We start from the raw sequence: 13,248 nt of genomic DNA, 5'->3' as shown, positions 1-13,248 counted from the left end.
CCAGACTTTGCACATACAGATTGGAGCAGATTCTGGAGCAGTTGCATAAATCTGTAAAAATACACACCTGCTTTAACAACTTGAAAGGTGCCATGTATGTACCTCCGTAAAAATAATCCATTTATTACTCCAACAATTCAAGTCATACTTTTCCCCCTCGCAAATCTAAGCTATTGTATGAATAAGAGTATGAATAAGGGTTTTTTTTTTAAAAAAAAAACCAAATAAGGTTTTTTTTAAAAAAAAATTACTGACATGACCATTTGACAGGATGAATTGAAGAAAATACACTGTTGGAGATAAATATTTGGTATCAAGGAAACCAAGGCTTTATTTCAAAAGTAATAACAGGCTAATAGCAGAATAGCAAAGTTGGAAGGAACATTGTACGTCATCTAGTCCAAGCCCCCACCCAAGCAGGAGACACTACACCATTTCTGACCAATGGCAATCCAATCTCTTTTTGAAAGCCTCCAATGAGGAAGCTCCCACAACTTCTGAAGGCAAGCTGTTCCATTGGTTGTTCGTTCTGTCAGAAAATGTCTCCTTATTTGTAGGTCAAATGTCTCCTTGATCAGTTTCCATCCGTTATTCCTTCTCTGGCCTTCAGGTGCTTTGGAAAATAGATTGACCGCTCCTCTCTGTGATAGCCCCTCACGTATTAGAACGCTGCTGTCGTGTCTCCCCTGGTCCTTCTCTTCACTAGACTAGCCATGCCCAGTTTCTGTAACTATTCATGTTTTACCTTCCAGTTCCCTAATCATCTTTGTTCTATGGTATAGTGACCAAAACTGGATGGAGAACTCTAGGTGTGGTCTTACTAAAGCTTTATAGAATGGTATTAGTATCTCATATGACCTTGATTGAATCCCCCTGTTAATGCAATTTAGAATTGCATTGACTTTTTTGGCTGCCACTGTACACTGTTGGCCCCATTTTATGACTATTCTTGCCAGTTGTTAAGTGAATCACTGCAATTGTTAAGTTAGTAACCTGGTTGAAAAGTGAATCTGATTTCCCTATTGACTTTGCTTATCAGAAGGTCACAAAAGATGTTCACATGACTATCGGACAGTGCAGTTATCATGAAAATATGTCAGTTATTAATTGTCCAAATTTTGATCACATGTCCATGGGGATGCTGCAATGGTTGCGTGAAAAACAATCTTTTTTTCAGTGCTGTTGTTACTTCAGACAGGCACTAAACAAATGGCTGTGTGTTGAGGACTATCTGTGTTGAAGAATGTAGGATCCAGACCATTTATCCATTCCTGACCATTCTTGTTCTTAAGAATTTCTGGGGAAAATATTTCTATGCTCTACACCTCTTTGCAATGTTTTTCTTACTTAAACCACTTAAGTTTAATTGCTAGATAATTCAGATTTTAGATCTTAGCAGCAACAATTAACTATGTTTACCTTAAAGCTCCATTTTGACCCACATGTTCAGATCTTTAAAAATTGATAAAAACAAAATACAAAAGAACAGCAGGCATTCAATTTAACTATGTAATAAAATTGAAACTAATTAGCATTTTTAAAGCAAGTAATCGTAACTGGATTATAAAAATGCTCTTAAATTTGTGCTAGTTACAATTATCGTTATTTCAGTTATTTTAAGAAATATCAAATTAAGTTAAAAAAGCCACTCAGAACTAAGATTTCAGCATAAACAGAGCTTTAAAATCATGCTTATCTCATATAAAACAAAGTGCATTTTTGTTTACTGTAGAGAAAATTATTATTTTTTAAATCTAGTAATGAAACATGTTTGAAAATTAATCTCAAGAGCCCAGAATTATGTTTACTGGAAGTGAGGGGTTGAAAATTAAGGGCATAATGGCATGGTATTAAGGAGGTAGATCAGCACTGCTACGAGACAGATAGATAGGTTCTTCTTTTTTAATATATTAAATAAGTGTAGGAACTGCTTTGTTCTTGTTTTATTCATTTCTACCTGACCTGGCAAAGTGGAAACCAAAACAACTTTTCCTAGAAATGCCTCTTCAGCTGTTTGCAAGAGCTTTTGCTGCAAATTTTTGGAAAGAATAGGCTGTTGTCAATAATCCCCTATTCAAGCCTTTAATTTGATATTCATCTCCCAAACAATTTTTATATCAAGTTAAATTTCACATAAAAATTAAGGGAAAAGTGTTTACATACTAATTCCTTTTACTTTAGTGCAGGCAACCCATCCTCATTCATTCATTCTTACTCAGAATCAGGCATTTACAAGCATAAAGTCACTTAGTTTTATATCTTTTACAATAATATTATTCATTATATATTACTTTAGGATAAAATAACATAATTCAGCAAGTGGTATGAGACTTCTAAAACTGCATCTTTAGCAAAACAAATACACTCATCATAATCTAATTTAAAATACTTCATCAGCATTTAATACCAATTAATTTGTACTCTGTATACATTTTATGACTTAGGATTATATAGATATTTATCACCAGTATGCTATGACACTGCACACTGCATGAACTAACGGAATTATCAAGTTATCATTTAATTATTAGAACTAATCTGTTATACAATCAGCAATAACTGAGGAATTAATGCTAGTACTAATCAATAACACAAGCATAATATTTTATCGGAATTTATTTGTTTCCACAATTAGTTCAGTGTCTTGGAGATAGCCTCCCAGAAGATGGCTGGGGCAGCCTGAATTTTGACAACAAGACATCAAAATCCACAAAAGTGAATGGTTGATATTCATGGTGCTGCAGGTTCTTGTAGGTAGAAGTATCGTGTGTTTCTTGAGCAGTTTCAGGTGATAGTGTGGCCACTAAAAGGAGAAACAAAGAACAGAGTACAGAAACAAAATTCTTACCAAAATCAGGTTTTGATTCAAATGCAGATATATTTCTAGCACTGAAAGTTATTACTATCAACTATGATCACTATGCAGAGCTTGATAAGTTGTAAAATATTCTTTCAAGACTTACACACACCATTCAGTTATGAATGATGCTAAGTTTGTGTAAGTATGGTGTACTTTGGGAGCTGTAATTGGAAGGATAGGGGTAAAGAAGACTCATAACCCTTGCCTAGGGGTATGTGAATTGACACATTGTGTGTCATACAGACAGGATTATGAATATATTAATGCTGGGGAAGATAAATGTTGATAGACTACAAATATGCTGAAATATAAATCAACATTTTTATAGCCCATTTTCAGCTATTTAATAAAATATTTTTAAAAAGAACATAAAGAAGTAACTGTACATGTTTACCATGTTCCTCCTAGCTATATTAACTCAGAAAACTAAAGAAAAAAATTATAAACAACAAAGGGGGTTGGTGATTGCTACAAAATAAGTAGATGGTTAAAAAAAACCTCCCAGAAATTAATTGGATTTTACTTTAATGTTGAAGAAAAAGATAGTAAGAAAAGGACACCCACAACAGAGATGGAACATGACATAAGCTGGCAATGCTGCTAATTGAGCTGCTAGAATAAAAGTTAGTGATAAGGAAGGGCAGTTTAAAAGAAAGACAGTAATATCAAATACAAGTAAAACTCAAAAAATTAGAATATCATGCAAATGTTTCATTATTTCAGTAATGTAACTTAAAAGGTGAAACTTAATATATGAGAGATATAACATGCAAGACAAGATAGTTCAAGCCGAGATTTGTCATAATTGTGATGATTATGGGGTTTAGCTCATGAAAACCCCAAATGCCCCATTTCTGAAAATTAGAATATTACATGCGATCAATAAAAAAAGGATTGGACATAGAACAATATCGGACCTCTGAAAAGTATAAGCATGCATATGTACTTAGTACTTTGTTTGGGCCTCTTTTGCAGCAATTATTGCCTCAATGCAGCGTGGTATGGACACTATCAGCCTGTGGCACTGCTGATGTATTATGGAAGACCAGGATACTTCAACAGCGGCCTTCAGCTCTTCTGCATTATTTGGTCTCATGTCTCTCATCTTTCTCTTGGCAATACCTCATAGATTCTTTGTGGGGTTGAGGTCGAATGAGTTTGCTGGCCAATCAATGACAGTAATCCCATGGTAACTGAAACAGGTTTTAGTGCTTTTGGCAGTGTGGGCAGGTGACAAGTCCTGCTGGAAAATTTAAGTCACCATCCCCATAAAGCTCGTATGCGGATGGAAGCATGAAGTATTCAAAAATCTTCTGGTAGACGGTTGCGTTGACCCTGGACTTAATGAAGCACAGTGAACCGACATCAGCAGATGACATGGCTCCCCAAATCAACACACTATGGAAACTTTTGCATCTCATTTGGAAACCAAGGTCCCAGAATATGGAGGAAGAATGGAGAGGTACCCACTGGAAGATGCTTGTGGTCCAGTGTAAAGTTTCCAGTCTGTGTTGATTTGGGGAGGGATTTGGGAACTTACCTGACCTGAACCCCATAGAGAATCTATGGAACATTGTCAAGAGAAAGATAAGAGACATGAGACTGAACAATGCAGAGGAGCTGAAGGCCGCTATTGAAGCATCCTGGTCTTCCATAACATCTCAGCTATGCCACAGGCTGATAGTGTCCATGCCACGCTGCATTGAGGCAGTAACTGCTGCAAAAGGGGCCCAAACCTAGTACTGAATACATATGCATGCTTATACGTTTCAGAGGTCCGATGTTGTTCTATGTACAATCATTTTTTATTGATCACATGTCATATTCTAATTTTCAGAGATGGGGGATTTGGGGTTTTCATGAGCTGTACCCTATAATCATCACAATTATGACAAATCTCGGCTTGAACTATGTTGCCTTGCATGTTATATCTCTCATATATTAAGTTTTACCTTTTAAGTTACATTACTGAAATAAATGAAGGTTTGCATGATATTCTAATTTTTCGAGTTTCACCTGTAGTTTTAGTATGTAACTGGAAAACAAACTGACATAGAACAGGTTATGGACATAAAAGTTACCAAATAGGCATATGATTGTGAAATGTTGGTCAATGAACAGTTTTTGTAACCCAATAAATAAGGTTTCCCTCAGGGAAGTTTGAATCTAGGAAAGATGTAGCTTCTCTTCCCAAAGCAAGCTATATTTCAGTAAAAAATACATGATTTACATGTATGAAAAGCATATCCACATTTCATACAAGTCAAGAATATAACAACGTTAAAGAGAATTTAAATATCCAGTATTAAATTGCAATTGATTATCAATATGATAGGTTTTTTTTAAAATCAGGATAAACCAAAATACATGGGATGAGCATTTCCAAATATGTAACTGAAACTACAATGTTTATTTTACATTAGCTTCCATTACCTAATAGGCAAGTGGTTTCTTTTTCTAACAATAGAATATAAACAAGTAACACGCATATTCTATTATAAATCAAGAACCATATCTTTCCAAAATAGTTTTTACATCAGACAGATAAACAGTGTTAAACAACTAATTGTTCTTTTACTTCACAAAAGCCTACAAAAATTTTATTTTTAAAAATCCCTGGGTTTGACATGAAGTCATAATTTAATCCCGTCACTGATTGGAATCTGATTCTAACATGAAACTTAATCTTCTCCAGTTCTCAATAGTAGAATACATTTGAAATTATTTTAATACGGCTCAGTTATACACTCAACATATTAGCTCTCTACCCTGCCTCGTCATAAATTATCTAAGAGTGATGCTTTAAATTAATAATTTTAAAGGATAACATATATCATCATAAAGGCCTGGATAATAATCCAAAATTTTGAGCTTCAAATGTTCTGGATAGACACTTACAATTATTCTTAGTGATACTTTCCTTAGAGACTAAGTATTTAGTTTGATTTTTAATACTGTTTGGGCAGGAGATTTTAATGTCTGGAATGAATGTTATCTTCTATTAACTATATTTTTACAATACAATTGAATTATTTTCCAATAATTTCTGTCCTTAAGAGTGATTAAAACATTTTAAATACATTTAAATATAGAGGAAATATTTGATATGTACCTCTCAGTGTTCTATATACTGTATTTCTATAGCAATATTTAGTAATTGTTTAAGCCTCTTCCACTGAAAAAATTGTAAGATACGATACTACAGTGGTATCTCTCCTTAAGAACTTCATTCATTCCGTGACCAGGCTCTTAAGTAGAAACGTTCTTAAGTAGAAGCAATTTTTCCCATAGAATCAATGTAAAAGCAAATAATGCGTGCAAACCCATTAGGAAAGAAATAAAAGCTCGGAATTTGAGTGGGAGGAGGAGGAGGAAGAAGAGAAGGAGGACAGTCGCTGCCGAAGGAAGAAGGTGAGATGAGTGCCCCCTTTTGCCTTTCTGTGCCCAGACACTCTGGGAGGCAACCTCGCGCCGGGTGTATGGGAGGCAGCGTGAGGGAGTCACCACAGCGAAGTGGTTTATTCCTTCTCCAAGCGCCCAGAGAAAGGAAAATGTTCCGTTCGCTCTGGACTGCCAAAGCCTCCTTAAGTGCCACCGAAAGACTCCTCTGGCAGCCCAGAAAAACCTGAGATGGCCGGGATTAAAGGGGGAATGGCAGGAAACTGGTCAGGCCTTTGTGCCGCTCTAAAATTTCTTGGGAAATTTTTCCAGGCTCGGGTTCTTAAGTAGAAAATGGTTCTTAAGAAGAGGCAAAAAATCTTGAGCACCCAGTTCTTATCTAGATAAGTTCTTAAGTAGAGGCATTCTTAAGTAGAGGTACCACTGTATTTCCAACTGGATGTCTATTCATGTTTATCTATGGCTTTTAGTTATATTATCAATGCTCTATTTATATACAATTACATTTTAATAGACTATTATTTATAGCCAGCTATAGAAGTTTTCATTTTTACCTTCTCTGATCTTCTGTTACAATTTTCTAGATTAGCCAAGCTAAACTGAAAGAGAGCTTTTCTGCCATTATTTTTCAAGGCACTGCTGCCCCCTTCTGGAACTCAAAATAACTGAGGATATTTTTTGGGTGTGTGGGTGTGCGAGTATTAAACTGCAAAATCTTTGAGGATATTTATCACTTTGACAGGCCTGTCGAACTTTAAGTTTCTTATTTGTTAATTCATTATTACAATTGATATCTATTATTTTCTCTTTGTTTTTAAATGGATATAGATACCTAAAATAATAGATTTTAAAAATCATATTGATACATATTGCAGAATTTAAAATATAGAAAAATGAACAGGGAAAGCTTCATGGGAAGGTTTTTAGAATACAAAGAAAATTATAGTCACTTTAGGAATTTGTTTGGGGTATTTGGAAATTAAGAGAATATTTTAAGGATATTAAAGTAGTGAGAGAGAATGAAAATTCAGGTCGCAACTCGCAAGAGAGCCGAAAGAAAATATGCATCATAATGATTAAATCACTAAGTGACATTTTTGCTAACCCTACAGGCACTAATTTTCTTCACATCCCAGGAAGGTCAAAGTAAATTTGCTTCCTTACAGAACTTATTTATCTATCTATCTATCAAAAGGTTCAAGGGGTGAAAAAGAGTGAAAAGTACCACATAAATGGCAAGGTCAAACAAAAAGCAATGTTAAGCTATGAGCAAGTGCAAATAGAAGAGAAGTCTGAAAACAGGTCACTCAAAAGTCTATAGTTTATGCTTTAGCAAGTAGGGATAGAATTTTCATTTCCTTAATGAAGACATTTTCACGTGGTCATCAGAGTTTTGAATGTTTTAGGTTCCCTTAACACTTCAAACAAGAAAAAAATAGCAAAAATATAATATTGTTTCCTTCCTCCTCCCCAAATCATCCATTAGCACCTTTAAATCTTAATGGGAGAACCAGAGAACATAACGGTAAAAGAGTACAACAATTCATCAGCAATGTGAAAAAGCCTTCTTTGGAAAGTACATTAGGAAAGCGGGAAGAAACATTTCAAGACATTGCTTCAAATAATGGAAAAGTCAGAATATAGGGCATTTGCTTTTATAAATCCTTTCAACCAACAGAGCTAATGCAGAAGAAGATAAAGTGATACCCTCTGGAGTGCTTTCTTCTTCAATTTGAGCTTCTACTTCTGGGATGATCTCCTCCTTCAGGGTGGTTGCTTTTATCACTGGCATTCTTTCCCCTGAAACTTCAGGCCCTGGTTCTTCAAAAATTCTCTTTTGCATCTCAGTTTTTTGCAGCTTCTTTGTATTGTTTTCATCCTTTTCCAGATTTTGTGATATATTTTGTGAAAGTACCAGCTGAGCTTTCTGTGGATCAGTTTCGGAGAGAGATACTTCCCGGCTTCCAGACAAAACTTCTATTGGCTTTTTAGTCAGATTTTGTGATATATTTTGTGGAGGTACCAGCTGAGTTTTCTGTGGATCAGTTTCGGAGAGAGATACTTCCTGGCTTCCAGACAAAACTTCTATTGGCTTTTTAGTCAGTTTTTGTGATATATTTTGTGGAGGTACCAGCTGAGTTTTCTGTGGATCAGTTTCGGAGAGAAATACTTCCTGGCTTCCAGACAAAACCTCTATTGGCTTTTGACTCTCTGCATTCGCTATTCCAAAGTTCTTGCTCTTGAAATGTATTTCTTTAGACCTCTGTTGTGAAGCAGTTTTTATCATATCTGATTCTAATTGCTTGTCAGCTCTCTGGAAGAGTTCTTTTTGTCTGTGTGGCTTCTCTTTGAGATCATCATCTTCAGAATCAGAGCTAGAATCTGATTCAGAACTTGATGAAGAAAATGGCTGTTCTTCTGTTAACCTCTTCCCTACTGTGGAAGAGAAAACTGGTTTTCTCTCAAAAGGAAACTCTGCCTTCTGAGGAAACATTACCAAAGTTTTCCTTGCCAAGAATTTTCTCAGATCTTCCTCTGTTAATTTTACAGCTGCATCAGGTTTACAGTTAGATATGACCTTCCCCTTATCTGTAAATTGTGGGAAAGAATTAGGAGACAGCTTTTAAAAGAAAATCAACCTCCACTTTGGGCAGGTTAATAGTTGGGTTTGCTCTTTCAGTACTAATTCCAGTTGGCTAATTTCAATTTCTGAGTTGGCACAGAAGGGATTATAATTTCTAAATAAATATTTTCAAGGCTATCACTATAATGTGTAATTCTGGTATAACTGATCTGTGGATTTAACTGATATAAATTCAAATTGCTTCAGATAAATTTCTTTCAGACTTTCTATGAGTTCATATAGAATCAAATTAAATATTATATATTTCCTAATTAATTTAGGATTTGTATGGCCACTTATTTTAAAACAATTTTCACAACAATAAAATTATAAAAGTCATAAAAATGTAAAAAACTGGAAACTTGCATTTCCATCAACCTTCCTGTGCACTTGAACAACTCTCCACAGGCTCCATCTCTTTAATGCCTGCAGTTTTATTTGCTTTCTGGAAGGCTAACATGATGGGAGATTTGTTACATTGCCAGGAAAGTGTGTTCCATAAGTTAGGGACAGCTATGGAAAAGGCACACTTACTAGGTTCCACTAGATGAAAATATTTCAGAGTAGGGACCTGAAGCATGCCCATTCTATCCAATCACATGAGATGGCTGATACCTTCAAGGAGAGGCAGTTTGGCAAATGGCCTGGTTTTGTACAATGTAGAAGTTTAAAGTTAATAACTATCTACAGTACGTATTTGAATTGCACTTTAGATGAAATTTAAAGCCAGTGCAGCTTGCAAAACTAGGTTATAAAACCCACAAACCTAGAAGCACCCAACATTATGTGTACCACTGTATTCTAGACCAGTTGTAATTTCCAGGTGGTCTTCACTGGCATATTTGAGAATAGCATATATGGCTATGTACTTAGCTCTTCCTATGAGATCCTTAAAGAAAGCAGAGGATAATCACATGGATCCAAAAAAAGATGCAGCTCCTTTAAGGTATTTCCAATCGATTCTAAGTGGGCATTTATTTATATTCTGAGTCACATTACCCTTTAAACCTGGATCTGTATAGAGTTATACTACCATTATACTCAGTATCAGGCTGCTATCAGTATAGGAAAGGGCGCCATACTGGTAGCGAATATTGAGCTGCACGCACACCTTTGCTTTTGATGCCCTCACTGGGACGCATGCGTGTCCCTGCAGCAGTAGTAAAGGTGCGCGTGCCATGCACCGGTAGTGGCGGAATCAGGAATCCGCCCCTGATTATACTATCAAGTTTATGTTCTGCAGGTCAATTTTTAAAAATTTTATCCAGTATTATGCAGCAAATCAGAGATGGTATGAAATGAAGATATAAAGGCATTTTTAAATAAAGTTAACGTGCTAAAATTAGATGACACATCAAATAATACCTTTATAGGTATAGGTAGGTAGGATATAAAAGAAAATAATTTTTAAAATGGAAAGTGGTAAAACACCAGGAATGGACATTTAAAGATTTTTTTGCTTCCAAAATCTTGTAAATTGTTTGATGACATATTTTATAAAGGAAAGCAGCAGCATTTAAGGAAACCTATATTACAGTTCCACCAAAAGCAGGAAAAGACTACACTCAAGTGTGCTAATTAATATCTAATTTCATAGCTTTATACATTTGTAAAAAGATATTAAATTTTTGTGAGGTTATATTTTGAAAAATTAAATACTTCCCCATATATTTTGGGTCTACAACACTTAGGATTCAAAATTAGCACGGGATTACAATCCCATCATATCTCGAGGTTATCACATTGGAAAAGGATAATTTAAAGGCTTGTGAAAGTTTTCACATTTGGTTAGAAGTCATTCCTCTTGTGTATGATATCAGAGATTCACAACTTGTGTTTTTATTATGTGATTTGAATAATATGATAGCTATTGAACAGATAAAATTTATTTAGTGTCTTTATTTTGCTCCTATGAGACCCATACCATTAATTTAAAATCAAAATATTTACATATATCTAACAGAATTTTTAACAGCTTTCACTGATTCCACTGAGAAGTTTGCTTAAAAATCAATTACTGTACTGTAGAATCCAATCTAAGAACAGGAGGTGGCAGGCAGAAGGGGAAAAAGGATAATGTAGAATTGCATGGATAAGGAAATGAGATTGTATGCGTGTGTGGGGGGAGGGAGGGAGGAAGATAGAGAGAAAGAGAGAGAGAGAGAGAGAAGAATAAAAGTGAGTGACTTTTTTTCTTCCCATTTAATGGATTTTTATTTATTTATTTATTATTTAGATTTGTATGCCGCCCCATGGAAATTATGGTTTATGGAATGGCAGAGCAATGATATTTTAGTTTAGTTTTACTTGCAATTCTTTTGAATAAGAACATTCATCGTATAACAAAACCCATACAACACCTTTGAATCTTCACATTCTACAAAATATGAAAAATAGCAATTGCTTAATTAATGTTGCCTCAATAATAATAAATATTTTTCTTGGCAATAAATATTTAAAATTGTTTTACCTTTTGGGAAGCCTTTTTTAGAACCACCTGGTTTGGTGCAGAGATAAATAGAAGGCATACTTCGCATACCCCATGCTTGCTGTGATATAGCCTATAAGAATCAGGAAAGATGAACATTTTTTTAATTAGCATGTATTTTTAAAAAATATGTAAGGCCTACAACGACATAGTCATAATAACAATAGTAACAAGCTCATGAAATGGTGATAATAAAATAGCTTGCATAAGAATTCCTTGTGAAAAATTCTAAAATCTTATTTTCAGTTAAAGAAAGGCTTGTGTGGCTATACAAAAGGTAGTCCTTGACTTACGAGCACAATTGAACCCAATCACAATTGAGTTTTGCCCCATTTCACGACATTTCTTGCCACAGTTGTTTAGTGAATCACTGCATTTGATAAGTTGGTAACCTGATTACGTGAATCTGGCTTTCCCATTGCCTTGGCTTTTTTAGAAGGTTGCAAAATCCGATCACATGACCCTGGGATTCTGCAGCGGTCATAAGTATAAACCAGTTGCCAAGCATCTGGATTTTGATCACATGACCATGGGAATGCTGCAAAGGTTGTAATTGTGAAAAACAGTCATATCACATTTTTCAGTGCCGGTGTAACTTTGAATGGTCACTAAATGAACTGTTGTAGGTCAAGGACTACCTATATTATATTTGCAGTGCATTATTAATAAAGCAGATTATGCAAATATATTCAAAAATATTAAACCACATATTGCCTCTCCAATTCCTGTATCCAAATATTTACATACATTTACAACACATGAAAAGACAATAACAAACATTTTACATCCAATTAGTTTAAAATTAACTAGTTTAAGAGACCCAATTTATTTCCAATCACTCGCTCCCATTCACACAGCAACCATACATTTCATTCATCGGCCAGTACTCAATAGCCCCCAGCCTGAGGGCACAAATGAGTCTTCAGACTCTTGCGAAAGACTAGAAGGAGAATTCAAGAGCTCAAGGTGTTGCATATGAAATCTTAACATTTTCTTAATAACACTGCTTCTGGTCTCTTCTCTGCCCCAAGGGTATGTTCATTTCAGTGTTTCTCAAAACCATTAGCCATGCATTTGATAAAGATGGCTGCGATTCACGGCAATTTATAAGATTTGTAAGTAACCCTTTTTATTATGTTTTTACTCGCTAACAGTTTATTCTTTGCTTTTCAGACTGGAAAATAATCCTCGTGTACAGTCTACATCAAGCTAGTAGTAGATACCCCGAATAAAATTAGTAGATAACCTGAGTCAAATTATATCAGCTGGAAACTTCCGGTCAAACCGACAGACAGTAAATCTAATTATTGGCACAGACGTAAGACAGAGCAATTGCTAATAGTCCTGGCTACAGGCGGTCACCTGACAAGAAAACGGAATCCACAAGCAACTCCTTAATAAACCTTAATCGTCCATTACCTTAAACGCCGCTCCACGACCGTACCGAGTCACCAGGGAGGCCGCCATCTTGGCGTCTCTTAAAATCTGTTCGGCGTCCTCCTTTGGCCGCAAAGAAAAGGTTCCCACCCCATTTTCCTTCCATAACCGCTGTCCGGAGACAAGCACGGTCACGTGGGTAGGTGATGTTTGTGTCGCTCAGTAGCCGCGGGAACTGGAACGGAGGGTTCCCTTTAGTTTAGTTTGAGATTTAAGGAGGAGGTGCTCTCTTCCGTTCCGTGTACTTTTAAACCCAGACGGATGGACGTGGACAGAGCTTCAGCGAAAAAAGGGCATGCATAAGTGCACCAGCATGCCTACTGTCCTTGCCCTAATGTTATTAGTACCCATCTCATGTATATGAACAGCATTATATCTATGTATACTACCAATACGTACTTGACAAAATAAAAGAAACACAAAATAAAAATGTTAGAAGGA

General features: G+C 35.5%; 1 protein-coding gene across 2 annotated transcripts; it reads right to left on the bottom strand.

Moving 5' to 3' along the window:
• Window positions 1-306: 306 nt before the first annotated feature.
• NDUFV3 (NADH:ubiquinone oxidoreductase subunit V3) lies at window positions 307-12,957 on the bottom strand. Of its 2 annotated transcripts, none has more exons than XM_070750492.1 (4): window positions 12,790-12,957; window positions 11,353-11,443; window positions 7,967-8,848; window positions 307-2,803 (listed from the first exon to the last, which is right to left on the bottom strand). In XM_070750492.1, the coding sequence occupies exons 1-4, from the start codon at window positions 12,835-12,837 to the stop codon at window positions 2,637-2,639; spliced, it is 1,188 nt and encodes a 395-aa protein (XP_070606593.1). In that variant the 5' UTR covers window positions 12,838-12,957; the 3' UTR covers window positions 307-2,636. The 2 variants fall into 2 exon arrangements, with proteins under 2 accessions (XP_070606593.1, XP_070606592.1); XM_070750491.1 differs by having other exon boundaries at window positions 12,617-12,799.
• Between the last annotated feature and the right edge of the window lie 291 nt (window positions 12,958-13,248).

The sequence above is a fragment of the Erythrolamprus reginae genome, chromosome 4, assembly GCF_031021105.1.
Source record: "Erythrolamprus reginae isolate rEryReg1 chromosome 4, rEryReg1.hap1, whole genome shotgun sequence".
Classification (NCBI taxonomy): Eukaryota; Metazoa; Chordata; class Lepidosauria; order Squamata; family Dipsadidae; genus Erythrolamprus; species Erythrolamprus reginae.
The sequence above is the reverse complement of the archived record's forward strand: the minus strand, read 5'-3'. Positions and strand labels throughout refer to the sequence as shown.